The sequence below is a fragment of the Lagenorhynchus albirostris genome, chromosome 11 (genome assembly GCF_949774975.1).
Source record: "Lagenorhynchus albirostris chromosome 11, mLagAlb1.1, whole genome shotgun sequence".
In the NCBI taxonomy this organism is placed as follows: Eukaryota; Metazoa; Chordata; class Mammalia; order Artiodactyla; family Delphinidae; genus Lagenorhynchus; species Lagenorhynchus albirostris.
The window spans coordinates 30829755-30852301 of NC_083105.1; the positions used below are offsets into that span (position 1 = coordinate 30829755).

At 37.7% G+C, this 22547-nt stretch overlaps 1 protein-coding gene across 2 annotated transcripts in view; it reads left to right on the forward strand.

Moving 5' to 3' along the window:
* Window positions 1-22547, forward strand: part of POC1B (POC1 centriolar protein B) — a 104531-nt gene that overhangs the window by 54865 nt on the left and 27119 nt on the right. For both annotated transcript variants that reach the window (XM_060165033.1, XM_060165034.1), the window contains one exon: window positions 10048-10128. In XM_060165033.1, the coding sequence (XP_060021016.1) occupies window positions 10048-10128 (81 nt within the window). The remainder of the gene's footprint in view (window positions 1-10047; window positions 10129-22547) is intronic.

Here is a 22547-nt window from a genome sequence, read left to right on the forward strand (position 1 = left end):
CTAATTTTGTAATGGCCACTTGAGATTACCTTAATCTACACATTGCATAGGAAATTCTGTACGACATTGATCAGGAAAGAAAACTTCCTTTAACTTAACCAAATATTTGTATAATGATATTTTATGGTAGTCTGGCCACGATTCACAGTTCAAAACTACAAGTGATCAATTTTAAGTCTTGGAGTCTGAGATTGGGTTTTATCTCAACCTTCTATTAAGGTTGAAACATTATGATTTATGATTAAAAAAATGACCACTCCTCTATCAGTTTTGTAATTTAGTTCTAGCTGTGCTATATGTCTACACTGTTTTGGACCTCAAAAACTGTTCTTCAGAGATTACATAATAATAATAGCAGTAATAATATCTAACACATGCAACATTTTTCTAATAGCCTTACACAAATTGTCATTAAATCTTCCTTAAAACTCTATAAAGCAAGCACCATTTTTATCCCATGAGAAATTGAGGCACATGTGAATTAAATCTTTTTTTTAATTTTTAAATTTTATTTAATTAATCTTTTTTTAAATACAGCAGGTTCTTTTTCTTCTGGTTTTTTTTTTGCGGTACACGGGCCTCTCACTGTTGCAGCCTCTCCTGTTGTGGAGCACAGGCTCCAGACGCGCAGGCTCAGCGGCCATGGCTCACAGGCCCAGCCACACCATGGCATGTGGAATCTTCCCGGACCAGGGCACGAACCCGTGTACCCTGCATGGGCAGGCGGACTCTCAACCACTGCGCCACCAGTGACGCCCAGCAGGTTCTTATTAGTCATCAATTTTATACACATCAGTGTATACATGTCAATCCCAATCTCCCAATTCATCACACCACCACCACCACCACCCTGTGGCTTTCGCTCCTTGGTTTCCATGTTTGTTCTCTACATCTGTGTCTCAACTTCTGCCCTGCAAACCAGTTCATCTGTACCATTTTTCTAGGTTCCACATACATGCATTAATATACGATATTTGTTTTTCTCTTTCTGACTTACTTCACTCTGTATGACAGTCTCTAGATACATCTATGTCTCAACAAATGACCCAATTTCTTTCCTTTTTATGGCTGAGTAATATTCCATTGTATATATGTGCCACATCTTCTTTATCCATTCGTCTGTCGATGGGCATTTAGGTTGCTTCCATGACCTGGCTACTGTAAATAGTGCTGCAATAAACATTGGGGTGCATGTGTCTTTTTGAATGATGGTTTTCTCTGGGTATATGCCCAGTAGTGGGATTGCTGGATCATATGGTAATTCTATTTTTAGTTTTTTAAGGAACCTCCATACTGTTCTCCATAGTGGCTGTATCAATTTACATTGCCACCAACAGTGCAAGAGGGTTCCATTTTCTCCACACCCTCTCCAGCATTTGTTGTTTGTAGATTTTCTGATGATGCCCATTCTAACTGGTATGAGGTGATAGATAACTCATTGTAGTTTTGATTTGTATTTCTCTAATAATTAGTGATGTTGAGCAGCTTTTCATGTGTTTCTTGGCCATCTGTATGTCTTTGGAGAAATGACTATTTAGGTCTTCTGCCCATTTTTGGATTGGGTTGTTTGTTGTTTTAATATTGAGCTGCATGAGCTGTTTGTATATTTTGGAGATTAATCTTTTGTCTGTTGCTTCGTTTGCAAATATTTTCTCCCATTCTGAGGGTTGTCTTTTCGTCTTGTTTGTGGTTTCCTTTGCTGTGCAAAAACTTTGAAGTTTCATTGGGTCCCATTTGTTTATTTTTGTTTTTATTTCATTACTCTAGGAGGTGGATCACAAAAGATCTTGCTGTGATTTATGTTAAAGAGTGTTCTTCCTATATTTTCTTCTAAGAGTTTTATAGTGTCCGGTCTTACATTTAGGTCTCTAATCCATTGTGAGTTTATTTTTGTGTATGGTGTTAGGGAGTGTTCCAATTTCATTCTTTTACATGTAGCTGTCCAGTTTTCCCAGCACCATTTATTGAAGAGACTGTCTTTTCTCCATTGTATATCCTTGCCTCCTTTGTCGTAGATTCATTGACCATAGGTACGTGGGTTTATCTCTGAGCTTTCTATCTTGTTCCATTGATCTGTGTTTCTGTTTTTGTGCCAGTACCATATTGTCTTGATTACTGTAGCTTTGTAGCATAGTCTGAAGTCAGGGAGTCTGATTCCTGAAGCTCCATTTTTTTTCCCTCAAGACTGCTTTCGCTTTTCAGGGTCTTTTGTGTCTCCATACAAATTTTAAGATTTTTTGTTCTAGTTCCCTAAAACATGCCATTGGTAATTTGATAGAGATTGCATTGAATCTGTAGATTGCTTTGGGTAGTAGAATCATTTTCACAATATTGATCCTTTCAATCCAAGAACATGGTATATCTCTCCATCTGTTGGTATCATCTTTAATTTCTTTCATCAGTGTCTTATAGTTTTCTGCATACAGGTCTTTTGTCTCCCTAGGTAGGTTTATTCCTAGGTATTTTATTCTTTTTGTTCCAATGGTAAATGGGAGTGTTTCCTTAATTTCTCTTTCAGATTTTTCATCATTAGTGTATAGGAATGCAAGAGATTTCTGTGCATTAATTTTGTATCCTGCAACTTTACCAAAGTCATTGATTAGGTCTAGTAGTTTTCTGGTGGGATCTTTAGGATTCTCTATGTATAGTATCATGTCATCTGCAAACAGTGACAGTTTGACTTCTTTTCCAATTTGTATTCCTTTTATTTCTTTTTCTCCTCTGATTGCCGTGTCTAGAACTTCCAAAACTATGTTGAATAATAGTGGTGAGAGTGGACATCCTTGTCATGTTCCTGATCTTAGAGGAAATGCTTTCAGTTTTTCACCATTGAGAATGATGTTTGCTGTGGGTTTGTCGTACATGGCCTTTACTGTGTTGAGGTAGGTTCCCTCTATGCCCACTTTCTGAGGACTTTTTATCATAAATGGGTGTTGAATTTTGTCAAAAGCTTTTTCTGCATCTATTGAGATGATCATATGCTTTTTATTCTTCAATTTGTTAATATGGTGTATCACGTTGACTGATTTGCATATTTTGAAGAATCCTTGCATCCCTGGGATAAATCCCACTTGATCATGGTGTATGATCCTTTTAATGTGTTGTTGGATTCTGTTTGCTAGTATTTTGTTGAGGATTTTTGCATCTATATTCATCAGTGATATTGGTCTGTAATTTTCTTTTTTTGTAGTATCTTTGTCTGGTTTTGGTATCAGGGTGATGGTGGCCTCATAGAATGAATTAGGGAATGCTCCTTCCTCTGCAATTTGTTGGAAGAGTTTGAGAAGGATAGGTGTTAGCTCTTCTCTAAATGTTTGATATAATTCACCTGTGAAGCCATCTGATCCTGGACTTTTGTTTCTTTGAAGATTTTTAATCACAGTTTGAATTTCATTACTTGTGATTGTTCTGTTCATATTTTCTATTTCTTCCTGGTTCAGTCTTGGAAAGTTATACCTTTCTAGGAATTTGTCCATTTCTTCCAGGTTGTCCCTTTTATTGGCATAGAGTTGCTTGTAGTAGTCTCTTAGTCTCTTAGGATGCTTTGTATTTCTGTGGTGTCTGTTGTAACTTCTTCTTTTTCATTTCTAATTTTATTGATGTGAGTCCTCTCCCTCTTTTTCTTGATGAGTCTGGCTAATGGTTTATCAATTTTGTTTATCTTCTCAAAGAACCAGCTTTTAGTTTTATTGATCTTTGCTATTGTTTTCTTTGTTTCTATTTCATTTATTTCTGCTCTGATCTTTATGATTTCTTTCCTTCTGCTAACTTTGGGTTTTGTTTGTTCTTTCTCTAGTTCCTTTAGGTATAACATTAGATCATTTATTTGAGATTTTTCTTGTTTCTTGAGGTAGGCTTGTATAGCTATAAAGCTACTTCCCTCTTAGAACTGCTTTGCTGCATCCCATAGGTTTTGGATCATCGTGTTTTCATTGTCATTTGTCTCTAGGTATTTTTTGATTTCCTCTTTGATTTCTTCAGTGATGTCTTGGTTATTTAGTAACGTATTGTTTAGCCTCCATGTGTGTGTGTTTTACGTTTTTTTCCCTGTAATTGATTTCTAATCTCATAGCGTTGTGGTCAGAAAAGATGCTTGATATGATTTCAGTTTTCTTAAATCTACTGAGGCTTGATTTGTGACCCAAGATGTGATCTATCCTGGAGAATGTTCCGTGCGCACTTGAGAAGAAAGTGTAATCTGCTGTTTTTGGATGGAATGTCCTATAAATATCAATTAAATCTATCTGGTCTATTGTGTCATTTAAAGCTTGTGTTTCCTTATTTATTTTCATTTTGGATGATCTGTCCATTGATGTAAGTGAGGTGTTAAAGTCCCCCACAATTATTGTGTTACTGTCGATTTCCTCTTTTATAGCTGTTAGCAGTTGCCTTATGTATTGAGGTGCTCCTATGTTGAGTGCATATATATTTATAATTGTTATATCTTCTTCTTGGATTGATCCCTTGATCATTATGTAGTGTCCTTCCTTGTCTCTTGTAACATTCTTTATTTTAAAGTCTATTTTATTTGATATGAGTATTGCTACTCCAGCTTTCTTTTGACTTCCATTTGCATGGAATATCTTTTTCCATCCCCTCACTTTCAGTCTGTATATGTCCCTAGGTCTGAAGTGGGTCTCTTGTAGACAGCACATAGATGGGTCTTGTTTTTCTATCCATTCGGCAAGCCTGTGTCTTTTGGTTGGAGCATTTAATCCATTCACGTTTAAGGTAATTATCGATATGTATGTTCCTATGACCATTTTCTTAATTGTTTTGGGTTTGCTTTTGTAGGTCCTTTTGTTCTCTTGTGTTTCCCACTTAGAGAAGTTCCTTTAGCATTTGTTGCGGAGCTGGTTTGGTGGTGATGAATTCTCTTAGCTTTTGCTTCTCTGTATAGCTTTTGATTTCTGCATCTAATGTGAATGAGGTCCTTGTTGGGTAGAGTAACCTTGGTTGTACGTTCTTCCCTTTCATCACTTTAAGTATATCATGCCACTCCCCTGTGGCTTGTAGTTTCTGCTGAGAAATCAGCTGTTAACCTTATGGAAGCTCCCTTCTATGGTATTTGTCATTTTTCCCTTGCTGCTTTCAATAATTTTTCTTTGTCTTTAATTTTTGCCAGTTTGATTACTATGTGTCTCAGCGTGTTTCTCCTTGGGTTTATCCTGTATGGGACTCTCTGTGCTTCCTGGACTTGGGTGGCTATTTCCTTACCCATGTTAAGGAAGTTTTCGACTGTAATCTCTTCAAATATTTTCTTGGCTCCTTTCTCTCTCTCTTCTCCTTCTGGGACCCCTATAATGCGAATGTTGTTGAGTTTAATGTTGTCCCAGAGGTCTCTTAGGCTGTCTTCATTTCTTTTCATTCTTTTTTCTTTATTCTGTTCCACATCAGTGAATTCCACCATTCTGTCTTCAAGGTCACTCATCTGTTCTTCTGCCTCAGTTATTCTGCTATTGATTCATTGTAGTGTAATTTTCATTTCAGTTATTGTATTGTTCATCTCTGTTTGTTTGTTCTTTAATTCTTCTAGGTCTTTGTTAAACATTTCTTGCATCTTCTCGATCTTTGCCTCCATTCTTTTCCTGAGGTCCTGGATCATCTTCACTATCATTATTCTGAATTCTTTTTCTGGAAGGTTGCCTATCTCTGCTTCATTTCGTTGTTTTTCTGGGAGGTTATGTTGTTCCTTCATCTGGTACATAGCCCTCTGCCTTTTCATCTTGTCTATCTTTCTGTGAATGTGGTTACCGTTCCACAGGCTGTAGGACAGTAGTTCTTCTTGCTTCTGCTGGCTGCCCTCTGGTGGATGAAGCTATCTATGAGGCTTGCGCAAGTTTCCTGATGGGAGGGACTGGTGGTAGATGGAGCTGACTGTTGCTCTGGTGGGCAGAGCTCAGTAAAACTTTAATCTGCTTGACTGCTGATGGGTGGGGCTGGGTTCCCTCCCTGTTGGTTGTTTGGCCTGAGGCAACACAACACTGGAGCCTACCTGGGCTCTTTGGTGGTGCTAATGACAGATTCTGGGAGGGCTCACGCTAAGCAGTACTTCCCAGAACTTCTGTTGCCAGTGTCCTTGTCCCCATGGTGAGCCACAGCCACCCCCCACCTCTTCAGGAGACCCTCCAACACTAGCAGGTAGGTCTGGTTCAGTCTTCCCTGGGGTCACTGCTCCTTCCCCTTGGTCCTGATGTGCACACTACTTTGTGTGTGTCCCCCAAGAGTGGAGTCTCTGTTTCCCGCAGTCCTGTTGAAGTCCTGCAGTCAAATCCCACTAGCCTTCAAAGTCTGATTCTCTAGGAATTCCTCCTCCCATTGCCGGACCCCCAGGTTGGGAAGCCTGACGTGGGGCCCAGAACCTTCACTCCAGCGGGTGGACTTCTGTGGTATAAGTGTTCGCCAGTCTGTGAGTCACCCACCCAGCAGTTATGGGATTTGATGTTACTGTGATTGCGCCCCTCCTACCGTCTCATTGTGGCTTCTCCTTTGTCTTTGGATGTGGGGTATCTTTTTTGGTGAGTTCCAGTGTCTTCCTGTTGATGACTGTCCAGCAGCTAGTTTTGATTCTGGTGTTCTCACAAGAGGGAGTGAGAGCACGTCCTTCTACTCTGCCATCTTGGTTCCTAGTCTGTGAATTAAATCTTAAAGCTAGTAAGTAACAACATGAGAATTCCAACCCAGTCACTCTGGTTCCATTCTGTACCTTTAACTATTTTGATGCAGTGCTTCAGTAGAATAAAAAGTTAATCTCATCCTGTTAACAGATATTGGACATCGTACTAGCTTTAGAGTGTGCAACAGTGAACAAGATGGGCATATTTCTTGCCCTTCAGAATTTGTCAGAGCAGGGTTTGTGCTCATGGACTCCTCAGTATGATGGATACACCAGAACCTCAGAGTGGGATGGTATTGGTGAGGTCGTGTATACTAACCCTCCCTCATGCATGAATCCCTTGTTTGGTGATGGAGAACTCAGCCTCTCATAAGGCAGCCAACCCCATTTCAAGGCAACTGTAGTTATTGAAGCGTTCTTTCCTTTAATAAAAATGGAGAGATAGTACTGTTAATATTCATGGAGGTTAGCTTGCAAAGAACTCAACTGTAAGTGTCACTGCCTCAGCATATTTTCTTTGCAGAGAAGACTGTAAACTTTTACTTAGTAAGAATTTCCTGCTCCATTTAATGTATATGGCAGCAACTGTAGTACAATACAGTAAAATATTGTTACATCAAAAGTTTCCCAGCTCGTAGAAGCTCAAGGATTTCTCTATGAGAAATGCTGACCATTTCCATGTGATTTAGTGGTTTTTTGAGCAATTCCAGTTTCAGATGGCAAAACCAGATTGTATTTTTCATTGGTAAACAATTTCATATCTACACTAGGTGGCAGTAGATAAATGAGAATAATGTGTCTGCAAGCACTCTTTCTGGACAGCTCACCCAAGATTAAAAAGAAAGCGAGTCAGCCTCAAGTTTCTTATCTTTGCCTCAACTCTGGACTCTGGAGCTGATAGGAAGAAGGTTGTGCGTTCTGCTCTGTGGAATGGCCAGAAAGAAACATAGGTGTTGGTGGGCCAAGCAGATAGTCCTACATGGTTCTAATTCCTTCTTTACTGCAGTGTGGGGATTATTGGGAGTATACACCTCTACTTCTGACACAAGTGGCTGGATAGATATAAATGCTTATTAATATTTCCAAAACTACAGCTGTACCCATCAAACTTGATAAGTGCTGTTACAATAATTCCACTCCTCTTACCACAGTCCCTGACTGTTGCAGTGTTGTCCTCACTGTTAACCCCTACTTTATTCTTGATACTCCACATGTTCCTGTCAGATTGATCTTTCTAAAGCACATTTTAGCCTCCAGTTTTTCTGTGCCTTCCCAAATTCCTTCACCCCTCACAATTTGACCCTTGCCACCCTCTCTTGTCGCTGCCCTGTGCAGCAGTATCGTGTCAGCATTCTGCCTCTATGCTCAGGGAGGCTTGTAACCTCATCTCTGTCTCTCTCTTTTTGCTTTTGTTTTATAAACCTTTTCTAAAGGAGCCATCACAAGCTCTGTTTCCTCCACGGGAAGCCTTTCTCACTAAGTGCTCAGTCAAGTTTCTCCTTTGAGGTTCATCAGTATGCTTTTTGCTGGTAGCATTTATTTGATACCAAGTTCTGCTCTCTCTCTTGCCCTTTGTTTACTTCTTTGTATTCATAATGTTTAGTAAATAAATGGTGATCATGTGGTTTCTTTCCCTTTTTGTTTTTCTGAATTCTGAAATAATCTCCCTCAGAAGTAGTCACCACTCTAATTATTCCCTTGCTTTTCTTTCAAATTTTACTATTTATGATTGAATCAGTAATGAGATTTTTTTTCATTTTGGATAGTTTTAAACTTTATATAAATGGAATCATACTGCATATATTTTACTATAGCCTCCTTTATTTAGCATTAAAATCCTGAGATTCATGTGCATGGATTCTGAATTCATACATTCATATGTTGTTGCACATAGTTGTATTTCATTCCTTTTCACAGCTGTATAGGATTTCAGTGAATTTACTACGGTAGTAATTCCCATGATTATACATTTATTCTACTGTTGATAAACAGGTGGGGATTTCTGATTGTGGTTTGTTTTTCTAATTAATTTACTGTTTATTGACATATAGTTGATTTACAATGTTGTGTTAGTTTCTGCAAGACTGTGGTTTGTTTCCGTTTTTGCCATTACAGTGTTGCTCTAAACAATGTCAGCATCATTGAGCTTTCTAGCTTTTGCAGTCTTGTAGGTGTTAAGCAGTATTTTGCTTTAATCATCCCTTTTCTAATTACTACTAATGTTTCTGAAAATCTCTTCATATTCTAGATAACTGTTAGGTTTTCTGTAATTTTTTCCTTAGGATTGCTCTTCTTTTCACATTGATTTGTAGGTTTTTCTTATATATTTTAGGTATTTGTCCTTTTTCAGTTTCAGATATAATATCTCCTCCTATTCCATTATCTGATTGTTAACTTTGTGGTAACCATTGTTAAACAGAAATCCTTAATTTTGGGGCAAACAGATGGATCAATTTTTTTTAAATTTATTTAGTTTTTGCCTTATGGTTTTACTTTTGCAGCTTTTAAGATATTCTTCTCTACCCTGGGTCAGAAAGATATTCTTACACATTAACTTCTACTAACTTTGTAGTTTTAACATACCATTTAGGTTTATAATTTATCTGCTGTCCATCTTTGTATGTAGTATTAGGCAGGGGTCTATTTAGTGAGCCCATTTTCTTAGGTACAAGTCATCCTTCCTCTATTGATTTGTGGCACCATTTTTCCTTTGTATTTGTTTTCCATATATACAGGGCTTTGCTTCTGAACTCTTTATCGGATTGCTTCCTATTTTTTAAAGACTTCTTTAATGTCTTTATATGAGATTTTTTTTTAAAGGTCATATGCATTTTTGGGGTTTTTTCCTGATGTATTTAAAAATTTCTATGGCATTATAAATTATGATTTTTAAAAATTTACATTTTCTGTGAGCTGAAGTACAGACAGGTAATTGACTTTGTATATCAATTTTGGATCTAGTAAACTCTCTTAGTTTTAATGATTCAGCAGTAGATTCTTTTGGGATTTCTTTATAGATAATTATATATGAATGACAATTTTTATTTCTTCTGTTCTAATTCTTACATCATAATGCTTTTATTTCCTTTTCTTGTCTTACTGAACTGGCTAGGATTTTTTTCTGCATCTTTTGAGGTGGGTCATTTCATTTTATTTTTAAAATCCCTTAATAGGTGAATCCCATTGATTTTCTAATGTAAAAGCAACTTTTTATTCCTGGGATAAATTCAACTTGCTCACAATGATCTTTTCTTATATATTGTTAGATTTGATAGGCTAATATTTTATTTAAAATTTTTGTATCCATGCTAATATATGGATATTTTCATTTTAGAATATATTAGGAAATACCCTCTAGATTATTAGAAATGGCATCCACTTTCCTATGGTATAAAAATCTAATATTAACTTTTTTTAATGTATATATACAGATTAATCCAAAGCTTGATGTAGTCGATTTGCAGACCTCTACTCCCCCTGTTGTGGACATCCTTTCTTTTGATTCTACCACAGTAAGTTTTCTTTGGCATTTAAATGGTATTTAATTGTTTGGCACAATCCATTTTCCTTAAAAAGTGTGTGGGAGGGCTTCCCTGGTGGCACAGTGGTTGAGAGTCTGCCTGCCGATGCAGGGGATACGGGTTCGTGCCCCAGTCCGGGAAGATCCCACATGCCACGGAGTGGCTGGACCCATGAGCCATGGCCGCTGAGCCTGTGCGTCCGGAGCCTGTTGCTCCGCAACGGGAGAGGCCACAACAGTGAGAGGCCCGTGTACCACAAAAAAAAAAAAAAAAAAAGTGTGTGAGAGAGAACATAAAAAATGGGCTAAATAGCCTAACACCTTAGCATAGAAAAAACCTTGTACAAAAGTCATATTTACAATGTGTCTAAATAACCACAAGGGGGAGCAGTACCAATTTCTAGAAAAGCTTCAATTTGAGGACCTTGAGCTCAGTAGAATCCATACCGTCTCATCTCCCGTTAAGGTGCCACCCATGTGACATTTCACTTGCTGTCACAGAACAGATTTCCTTCTTTGGTAATTGCCTTTCAGAGGTGCTAAACTTACGTCTAGTCTCCTTAGAAGGTGTAAGAAAAGCAATCATTTCCCTTTGTTCGTCTCTCTTGAAGGATAATCCAGAAATTAAGAAGTATTTCTAACACTTGCAATTTTGTTTTTAAAAATTTCATACATATAATTTATTTACTATTTACTTCAAAAATTGAGAGTTTTAGCATTTCAATTTGAGTCTGCTTAATCTTTGCAAAGCAGATTATTTCTGCCATCAATTCTGCTAGTCAGGGCAAAACTAGTTATAAGAACAAATGGGAGGACTTCCCTGGTGGTGCAGTGGTTAAGAATTCGCCTGCCAAAGAAAGGGACACGGGTTTGAGCCCTAGTCTGGGAAGATCCCACATGCCGTGGAGCAAGTGCTCCGCAACGGGAGAGGCCACAACAGTGAGAGGCCTGCATACCGCAAAAAAAAAAAAAAAAAAAAAAAATTAACTAGACATCGAATTCTTGCCACAGTGCTTAGCTTATAGTAGGTGCTCAATACTTATGTTCAATGAATTACTCAAAAGTCTCACTGTTGAAACTTACAAATTCTGGTGAGTTGGGTTTTTGCCCCACTGGTGAGAGGAGCAAAAGGTAGGTGGTTTTTGAGATGTGCTGCCTTCTTGTGAGGTAGTTGGTAGACTAAAATTGGGTGTTTCTGGCCTAGAAGATATCAGAGATCATCAAAAATCTTTGATCAGAGCTTTGAGACTCACTCTCCCTGCCATTACCCTTTGAAATTTGCAAAACCTCATGACCTGAGGAATCCATGTGTTCTCAGTAGTGTGCTATGGAGGTGGGCATAAGTGCCACCTAGCAAGCGATAGCAGGGTGTCTGTCCCTGGATGGTAATGCAGAAGTGCCAAAGTCAAGTGTCCATGTTATAGAACCCTAACTCGGGAATACAGGGTACGCGGGATTTCAAAAAGACAATTCTTTTTTTGTTTTTTTAATTGAAATATAGTTGATTTACAATGTTGTGTTAATGTCTGCTGTACAGCAAAGTAATTCAGTTATACATATATATAATTCTTTTTCATATTCTTTTCCACTATGGTTTATCTCAGGATATTGAATATAGTTCCCTGTGCTATATAGTAGGACCTTGTTGTGTACCCATTCTATATGTAATAGTTTGCATCTGCTAACCCCAGACTCTCAGTCCATTCCCCCCCTCCCCCTTGGCAACCACAAGTCTGTTCTCTACAGGGAAGACAATTTTTAATAATAAACATGTGACACGTTTGCAGTTGTGTTACAAAGCAGAATAATAAGACTGAAGAGTACAGTTATTACCCACATAAGGGATACTATTAGGCTGAATTATATGATATTGCCATTTTGTAGGCAAAAACGATCTAATACATATCAGTGATTTCCCATGGTTCAGCCCCACGCATAAGCATTAAAAGGAAGACTCCACTGTTACTTTGAGTTGTGTGCTTGATGCTACATAAAAATAAAACAAACAAAACAAAAACTTGTTTGCTATAAGTTGGTTTGGAATTAGGCTAATGATGTCCCCCTTAGATTTTTTTTACAATCTGGAAGATAGCTGCTTGCCTCCTGGCAAGACATAAGGACTCCTGATTTTATTTATTTTACTGACACATTTTCTGAAGACAGATATTCATGAAGCATTTAGATTTTTATAAAGAGTATCTTTAAAGAGCTTTCCTTTAAATTTTCAATGTATGTGTCTTTCTTTTAGCTCATTGATAGATAAGTGGTTAGAAAACTAAAGTGTAATCACTGTAATTGTTTGCCTTTCCATTAATCTAGTGGTAATTCTTAATCTGTATCGGCTGCTTTGCTTTTGCTTCTGCACAACAAATCAAACATAAATGTAAAGGAGATTTGTTTCTATTCTGGCATGAAGCACTATTGTGGTGTGAACTTTACATGTAATTATAATGAAAAGACACAGAGAAGTATTGGAAGAAAAAAAAGCAGTATTTACAGATGGTTTTGGTTTTTGTTATTGTGGTTGCTGTTTATTTTGGGGATTTGTTTGTTTGGTTTTTGCAGACTGGAAGAAAGTTTCTTTAGAAATTCATTTTCATCAAGATGAGATGTAAAAAGGTTACTCTTTAAAACTGTTTGTGAAATTTCTTAGGATAAAAGCAGGTTTTTTATGGTGTAAGAAATAGTTGGCTTCTGTTCCTGTTTTGACTTGATTTAATATTACATTCAGGATGATTTCTAGATCTAAGTGTATTGATATCTATGCTCTGATGCCTTCTTACAACAGAGAAGAAATTATGGCATACAGTGTAACAGTTGGTATCTTTGTGGCTTGCACTTGTGTCTCTAATGCCAGGCAGGAAATTTGATACAATATTTCGGGATCAAAGTAAGCTGTTCCCAATCTGCATTTTTAAAGCTTTGTTGTAAAAAAAAAAAAAAAGTTTCTGTAAAGGGATATACTGGCTGTCACATAGACATAGTTTAAAAATGTCGATCTCAAATTTCTGAATCTTATTCCAATTATGTTGTCTCTTGCTATTTGCTGATCTTCTAAAGATTATTTAGTTCAAGATTCCCATTGAGTCTTTTAATGTTTTCATTTATTCTATTAGAAATAGACGAAGGTTTTGTCATCAAAATTGTACAAGGCATTTAGCATTAGCACATGTGGTGTGGCTACATCCTCAGCTCCTCTCTCCCCAAAGGCAAATAAGACAGTAATTTCTCTTCTGTGTCCTTATATAAAGTGGTGTTTTTTTAAATACTAACTAAACAGAGCTTATTTAAAATACTCTAGGATTATTAAAATTGTTATTTTTAGGTAAACTATATTCCTAGGTTTTGATGTATTTTATTACTATTTGTCCAACAAATGAACATAATGAAATTGATGATCTTGCTAGTATTACTGATTGACTCAAAGCACTGGACTCAGAGAACTCAGAGTGTCCTTGTCTTTACTCTGGCAACTGTGTAGAGTATGAATGTAGTATTTATGCCTTTCTTTAGAATTAGGGACAGTTTTCAGGTTAAATTAATTATTTACAATAAACTGAGAAGCTGAAGTTATATCATAGAAGAAAATCAAGGTCTACAGTCTTTTCTTGCTCCATCAGTCAAATATTTAAAGCCACACTGCATGGAGGCATCATATGATATACTGAAGACAGGATGTCAAGCTGGCCGCCTCACCTCAAGAAACTTACAGCCAAGCCAGAGAGAAATAACAGTGTAAGAAGTAAGTGGCAGTTTCAAGATACTAGATGCTAAGGGTATATGATTGTCAAAGGAAAGGTTGTTAACAGAAGGATTCAGAAAAGGTCATGAATGGGCTAGAGGAAACTAGAAGACTTCTCTAGCAGAAAACATTTGACCAGTTCTTGACCTGACCGAAGATGGGTAGGATTTTGATAGAGACATTCCAGGTGGGGAAAGCAAGGTATAAGTAGATGCCTTAGAAGTAATTGAAAATACAATACGTAGCATGGAAATAAAAGTGCAGCAGTCTAATCTGGAGTCTCTGCGTTGCCTAACTCAATGGATAGCAGATGTGGTAGGATGCTGGGAGCATACCTACTCACACACATTTTTAGCTCTCAATCAGTACTTCTTGAGTAACAAAATATACCTGCCCCAGAGAAGCCTACATTGTATATTCTAGAGGAGGAGACAAGCAATTCACAGCTTTAAAAAAAGTAGACCATATAGTATAGTAGACGGAAACAATGCAAAGGTGTAAATAGCACCGAAGTTAGGTAGGAAGAAGGGTGCATTTAGATAGTACGGCCAGGACAAGAGTCATGTGAAAGGTGACATTTGTGGAAGGAACTGAAGGAATGACGTGAACAAGTTAGATGACTATCTGGGAAGGTACTCCAGGCCATGGGAGCAGTGCTGGAAGGCCAGATTGGGAGTGAGGAGCCGCCACTGGAGGGTTTCCTGCAGAGAAAGGGGCATAATCTCATGAGTGTTTTAACAGGGTCACTCTGGCTACTGTGTTGAGAATCAGCTGGGGGTGATGGTGGAGGGGAGCAAAGAGACCAGTTCGGAAGCTAATGAAATCATCAGACAGAAGGCAGAAGTGGCTTGATCCAGGGCCGTAACAGAGGAGGTGGTGTTAAGCGATCTGATTCTGGATGTATTTTGAAGGTGGAGCCGATGGACTGGATGTCCGCTGTGGGATTCCCTGTTTCCTTTCCCCAGGGATAGTAAGGCGCAGCCCTGAGTAATCTCAGGGTGGCCCAGCTTATCTCCTGGCTCAGCATCATTTGGCCAGAGGGGTTGCTGAGAGAAAAAAAGATTTGTGATTTTCCTATCTTCTTTTCTGGGATTAGGAAGGTGATCAGCTGAATCAAAGCAAGAGAGGCTGTGCTGTTTCTGTGACTTTGAGAACCACAGTGGTAAAACATAGTCCTCCTTCCTAGGTGTCCTTTAGGTTTGCATTTTTCAGCGATGTTTATTGGTTTCCCTTTTGGAAAGGCTGTCGCATCAGCCTATTTTTAGGAAGAAAAAAGTTATCCACTTTCATGGAGATTGTCATATGATATATGCTCTCTGAAAAATATTGATATATTGATAAAATAAAAGGACATACAAAGAGTAAACTTACAGCTGCAGAGAGGATATCTCCATGGTTGTTGTGGCAACAATTCGTCCTGGTTACTAGACAACATTGCGTAACCAGTTCAGAGCTATTCCAGTTCCTAACTGCTTATGTAAGCAAAGATTTGGAAAGACTTACTTGAAAGAACACAGTGTATGAAACCTAAATGTTCAAAACTAAAATTTGTAACTTGAAAGTGTAAAATGGCAATATGTGATGCATTGTCCCCAGATACCTCATTTACCTTTCCAGGAAAATCAATAAAAATCATGTTGTGCAAACCTGCTTATACTGCTTTTCTGTATGCTAACATTCCTGCATTTACCTATAAACAGCTTCTAAATTTGGAGGTAGGTGAAATTCTTTTTTAAGTGTTTGAACTTTGCAACAGTTTATAAGGTAGCATTTGATTTGTAAATTCGGGGCATATGATTTCTGAAACTAGATATGTTTGTAACGTTGTTGCTTGCTAAGCTTTAGGAAACAGACGTGTTCATGGTATCTTTAGACATCAGTTCAGTGGCCCTCGGGACTTTTCTCCTGCTCCCACTCGAAGTGTTTGAAAGAAAATGAACACAGGCATTTGTAAAATCCGCCTATGGACTGTACACAGAGGTGCTTTCCACAGTTTATCCTCATTTTATTATCCTCTTTTTTTATCCTCATATTTTTTTATCCTCATTTAGTCTTAATTTCAAATGATAGTGAATATGTCAAGTGAGATACAGTGATTCTTTTTTTTTTTTTTTTTTAAATCCAGTGTCTCAAAAAGTTAAGATGCTTAGTAGGAGTAAAAGATGAATTCTTATCAGGGCTGAGAAATAATTTTAAAACATTACCCTTTGAAATTGAAAGAGATAAAGTAATTAAATTGTCAAAGCATTTAAAAAATAAGACATACATGATAAAACTAACAAGTAAATAAGAAGAAATACACTTCCACAAATCTCTCACCCTTTAGAATAGAAAACACATTTATGGTTTTTTCAGATACAAGTTATTTTAGAGATAGAGAAAACATTAGAGAGGAAGAGACGATTTCCAAATTCGTTGCATCCTTGCTTTAGAAGTACATCATGACCTATATGTTATAAGAACTACCAACAGTTGTGAATGTGATAGCTGACCTTTAAAAAAAAAATGTGTTTTGGGGATTATAGAAAAAAAAACAAGCAACTAAAACTTTTAGTCTGTTAAAGGAATGTGGCTTTTTTTTTAAAGCTGATTTACTAAGATAGTACAATTGTAAAAAGAGAGTAATAGTGTGGGTCAGAGGGTTTCTTTTTTCCTCCAAATAAAATATACTTTTTGATAAAAATCATAATAATCATAAGTCCCAAATGTTTGATTTAACTATCCTTAACGACTTAACTAATTTGAGCCTCATTCCCTTTAAGTTTCAAGGTCACCGAGAAAGAAAGCTTACATTAATGAGTGTTTCCTTTTACCAAAAATTTTATACTAAGTAAATTTTTAAGCATAGTCCTAGTTAAAAATTTATGCAGTGAAACTGGTCTTTATAACCTGTTGACAAAAGTGATTTAGGACTTAAACTTTTCTTTATGAAATGTAAAGAGAGAGAGAACTCTACAAAAGGATTTTATAAAACATGCTATTTGGGAGCCCAACAGACTAAATACGTTTTTTAATTTCCTTTAGAAAATTAGCACATTTCTGGGAACTGGAGGTTTTGATGTTCCAGGTATTATTTCTGCCTTCCAACTTCCTGCGCTACTGTATTTCTAAACTGCTGCAGTCATCTGGACTGTCACAGGCCTGGGAATCTAAGCCACATCCCCAGTTCCCACAGTTGAAACTGAGGCGTGCAGAAAATGCCCGACAGCCTCAGCCCACACACCCAGTAACAACTGGTTCCTTCCTCTTCCTGTGGAAGAGCAACATCCTCGGAGATGAGAAGAAATGCACTCTGAGGAATGCAGGAACAGCAGTGAGCTTTTCACACAGGAAATTACTAGGGGAGCATTCTGCAAAGTGCTTGTCTCCTGGACTGTCAGCCCATAATGAGCTTCCTGCTGACCTGGAGGATGGTTTACTATGGAGCTAAGTGCCGTTGGCAGGTCTGTCAGAGTTGCCTGGAAGATAGCGAGCTTCCCTTTCAGCTGTTCTGTACATTACACCCATCTGGTTTTGAGTAATTTGGTGCTGCTTATACAGTGAAGCTAGTTGGCTTTGCTCCTTTATTTAGGCACCTGACAGCTAATTGTTCGGTGGAAGTAGTCAGCAAGTCTGCTGAAATGAATTTTTCAGTCAGTTCTTTGTGCTTTATGAAGTCAGGTTATGTGAACTATATTAGGACTTCAGAGGGATTAAAACCCTCGTAATCTGAGTGAACTGGCTGCTGATGCCCAGTGCTGGTTCTTGCCGAGTTCCATCTATGTCTTTCAGTCTCCTTGCTTTTACTTTCTGAAACAGTCAGGCATCAGTAGAAGATATCATACTGTGTGCACAATCATACATCCTTGAGCACACAGAAAACTCTGCTGCTTCAAACCAGCCAGTCCACCAACCCCTATAATTTAAACATTGAGACTGACTTGGAATGACTTTTACAACTGAAGAATGTTCTGGTATAATTTTTTTCCCCTAATTCCTATGTATTTTCTTTTTCCTTTACTTGAGATAATGATGGCCACTGTAAAGCCCAGTTTTTATATCATATGTTCTTTTTAAACTGCTTTCCAGATCACTACAGAATTTTGGTGGGTTTCAGCATTTATGGTGGCAAAATTCCTTTACTTTTCATGTATTTGTTTGGATTATTTTACTGAAGCACATAAGAGTTACATGTTGTTTGTTTTAAGTTGAAGGGGAGATGGAGAAAAGGAATGTCAGGCATTTCCTCTTCCTTTCAGAATGTCTTTTTTGTTTTTTGTTTTTTGTTTTTTTTTTTTTTGCAGTACGCGGGCCTCTCACTGTTGTGGCCTCTCCCGTTGCGGAGCACAGGCTCTGGACACACAGGCCCAGCGGCCATGGCTCACGGGCCCAGCCGCTCCGCGGCATGTGGAATCTTCCCAGACCAGGGCACGAACCCGTGTCCCCTGCATCGGCAGGCGGACTCTCAACCACTGCGCCACCAGGGAAGCCCCAGAATGTCTTTTTAATGAACATTCCTCTTCCCTCCTATGAACAAACCATCTCAACTCAGTGAGGGGCCTCTAAGTGTCTAAGTTTCTAACAAACCAACTTCTTTCCTTTGTTCCTTCAGCCCTAGAGTTAGTTGCTTCATGCATTTACTATTTCTTCTCACCTCTGTGATCCCTTTTAGCCTTTGCAGACTTCCAAACCTTTTTAACCAGTTCCCTATATTAAATTCTCTCTGCTAAAATAACTGTTGTGGTTTCTGTTTTCCTGCTGGATCCTGAATGATCATCCTAAAGATCCTAAACCATCCTAGAGAAATAGAAGTACAGAAAAAGACTTGTATCCAAGGATGTTTATTTCAGCATTACTTATAAAAACAAATGGACACAAGTCAAATATCCTTTAAGAGAGTATTAGTTAAATAAAACTATAGTACATCAAGTGATGGAATATTATATAGCCATGCCATGTTTAACAACAGCTAAATGCATGTGTATGATTTTGATTCTGGGTCAGTAGAAGAATTGCTATAAAGAACATCACTATGCCAGTTGACAAAAATTGAGCATGGGCTTTACCTCCTTGGTAGGGCTTTGTAGTTACTTTTCTTTTACTGCTCTTCCCATGTCCCCAACCTCACCCAATCAATTATTTTCATTTTTTTGTTTGTTCTTTTTTTTTTTCTTTTAAGAAAGAGTATTCTTTGTGGCAAGAATTGTGTGTGCCTAAGTTTTCTTTGGTGGTGTTATTGCTATTCATTCTCGTGTGTGCAGATATTATTTCCTTTGTGGAATAGGTGATAGTCAGTTTCCATCAGATTTGGCTACAGTGTGAATTTTATGAAGTGAATCCTATTTTCCATTGACTTTTATTTTTAAGCAGAGCTATGTTTTCTTGGTAAATATTCTGTTTATTGGGCTGGAAATCTTATGGGCTACGCTTGAAAGCATGCCCAAATCCATAATTACAGTGTTACAGTAATAGTACACCTTGTTCCCATAGCTGAAACTTTAAAAGACATTTTGTAATTCACTCGGAAAGTTCTTCTGTTTGAAGCTACAGGTTCAGTAGAATGAATCTGTGTCCCATTTTGTCCATTCTCTAAGCTTGATATTGTGTAAACTAAATTCATTTTAAATGACATCTAGCATCAGGCAAAGTACCAGAGTAAATGTTATTCTAAATTCAGAAACAATGCATTTTAGGGATAATAATTAATCATCTAATGAAATTTTAATTATTTGTTGATAAATAATTACTTGTTTTAAACAGAACTGGAAATGCATTATTTTAAGATAAAGTGAAGACAGTTGTGTGCTTTGGAAAATCAGTTGAAATTTTGAAGAATTTGACTAAGAAATGCACTCTCCCAGATTTGTACTTTTAGAAAATTCTGTGTACTTTCTGTAAAATTCAGTACACAGTAAAATTACTGAAAAAAATTCAAGCTGTTAACACTATTTAAAAACTTTGTTCTTTTTCAAGAAATCGTTTATATATGTTCTGTGAATTATAAATGCCATAAAACTATGGCTGTTTTACATTTTGGGCACTAATCTATCAGAGAGTCAGTCACACCCTCTTCCTCCCAACTCAGGAAAAACAACCTCTTTCTGATATACAATTAAATGACATGAAAAATTTTAAACAAATAATATGTTTTTTAAAATATCACCATTTTTTAAATTGAGTAAACTGATACGTTTATGACACAGAATTGAGAAAAAAAAATTCTATTTAAAAATAAATTATCTCTTCCCTGAAATGTATTTGAAACGTTCTATTTAGAGAGCAATAGTTTTCCCTAAGGTATTATATGATTAATATTTTAATCAAGCATTAGGATCTTGTTATTTTTGTTACTATGTGCTATGATTATTTTTATGTATTTATTAGTCAAGCGAAATGACATTCCTGGGGTTTATCTCAAATTATGTTTTATTTGTTTATTTTTAGTTTTGCTTTGGCACTTTTTCCAGGCAGTTCTCTTGGCAACAGTGGCATTGCTTCTATTTGTCATGTTTTATGCAATTAAGCTCTTCCAGTATATTCCCCATCACAACTTATTTCATGCAAATGTTCTAGCTGTTGTATCCAGCCATTAACTTATATAATTTTTCCTACAGTATTTTTAGTCAAACTTATTTTCCTAAATGTAAAGGAAAAATGAATTTTATGAGAAGCTAAACAATGAAATTTTAATGGAAAAAAATCAGAATGTACTGAAAGTTTTTGTCTTTTCCTCCTGCCTCTACCCTTCCTGGTGCCAGTCCTCACACCAGGGTGGGAGATTTGGATCTGACCACATTAACTAGGATTTGCTTTTTTTCCTCTGCTGCTTATATACCTGGCACAAGAAAATCTGGAGTACTAGTAGACTGTATGTGGAGACTGTGGCCAACCAGCTTGTTAGAGTAGCAAAACGAGTACATATGGAATTAATTACTCTCCTGCCATAGCTCTGCAGACCCCAAATGAGTAAATCTTGGCAGGAATAGAAAATCTTTCAGAGTACTAACCACAGATGAGCTGTATTTCTGCAGGAGCTGAGCTCAGGGCAGTGAACCTTTGGTGTGCAGCATCACGAAGGGAAGTGACTCAGCCTAAGTTAGGGGCTGACTCAATAGACATTGTTCATTCATTTCTCAAAAATGAACATGCCAGGCACTAGATAGGAGTAGGGGGTTGAGAGGGAGGAGGATGAATGTGGGTTATAATGATAAGCAAAAGCTATCATGGAAAGTTACATAGTACAGTGACAGTATGAATTGTGGGCATTTGACTAAGTCAGGAGTATAGGTGAGGCGAAATCACAGAAAGTTTCCCTGAAAAAGTTGTTTTAAGCTGAGATATAAAACCTTGCTATTCAAAATGTGGTCCATGGTTTGTTTGAGCATCACCTGGGAGCTTCTTAGAAATGCAGAGTCTTGGGTCCCACCCCAGACCTACTGCATCAGACTCTGCATTTTAATAAGATCCCCAGGTGATTTATGTGTTCATTAAAGTTTGAGAAGTGCTGATCTAAAGCTTCAGTAAGAGTGGATGTGAGAAGATTAGGAGTAGTGGAGTGTTCTAGGCAGAGGGAACTGTGTATGCAAAGACTGGCTTGCAGGGACCTTGGTATGCTCTAGTGACTGAGAAGAGGGCTGGAGCCCAGGGATAGGCAGGAGAATGTGGTATCAGGACAGCCAAGAGAGGAGTGTTTAAAGAAGATGGGAGTGTCGACATTGCTGAAAGCCAAGAGAAGGATTTTTATAATAATCAATTTAGCAGAAATTTTTGGTTACCTTTTGGAGAGCTTTTTCAATGGACTAATACAGGTGCGAGCCAGTATGAAGTGAGTTGAACAATGAGTGGAGGGGGCAGGGTGAGCAAAGAGACAGCTAGAATAGATTATTCTTTCTTTGATTGAATACATTTGCTGTGTGTCTATTATATACCAAGCAATGAGAATGCACAGATGAAAGAGTCCAATAATAGTGATAAATGCCTAAGTTGCTATGGGAGTAGTACATCAGTGGAGTGGTTAACTAAGGAGTGTGTCTGTGTGTGTGTGTGTGTACACATGAGCATGTGTGTGAGTGCTAGAAAATTTGGGTGGGGGACAGAAAACTTAATCAGAGATAACTTCCTGGAAATGGTTGAAACTTGAGCTGTTTCTTTAAGAATTTGCCTACCATTATGCAGAACACGGACAGAGTTCAGCATTTGTATAGGTGACAAGGCTTAAGAGGGGATGGTGAATTCAGGGAACCATGACAAGAGCAAATTTGAGTTTTAGGACAGTTACTCTAGAGATGTGATAAAGGAGGGGTTAGAGGGAGGTGAGGCTGGGAGGCATGAAAATTAGGAGGCAAGTGCAGTCATAATCTAGATACGGAGTGGGGGGGTGCTTGATCTTGAGCAGTAACGTAGGGGGAAATGAAGAAGAGGAGACTGAGCTGTGAGATCTTGAAGAGAAAGAGTTAAGTTCTGTTTACTGATTAGACATAGGAGAGGGAAGACTCTAGAATAGCTCCCAAATTTGAAGCTCCTGAGTAGATAATGGCACTGTTTACCAAGATAGGACAGAGACCGGTCTTGGGTATGGAGCATCCAGGCAGAAGTATAGATCTGGGAATCTTTAATTGATTGATCAAGCCATGAGGTCCCACAGGGTGATCCCTGAACTGCAGCTTCATACTAAATACGGTAATGATTAT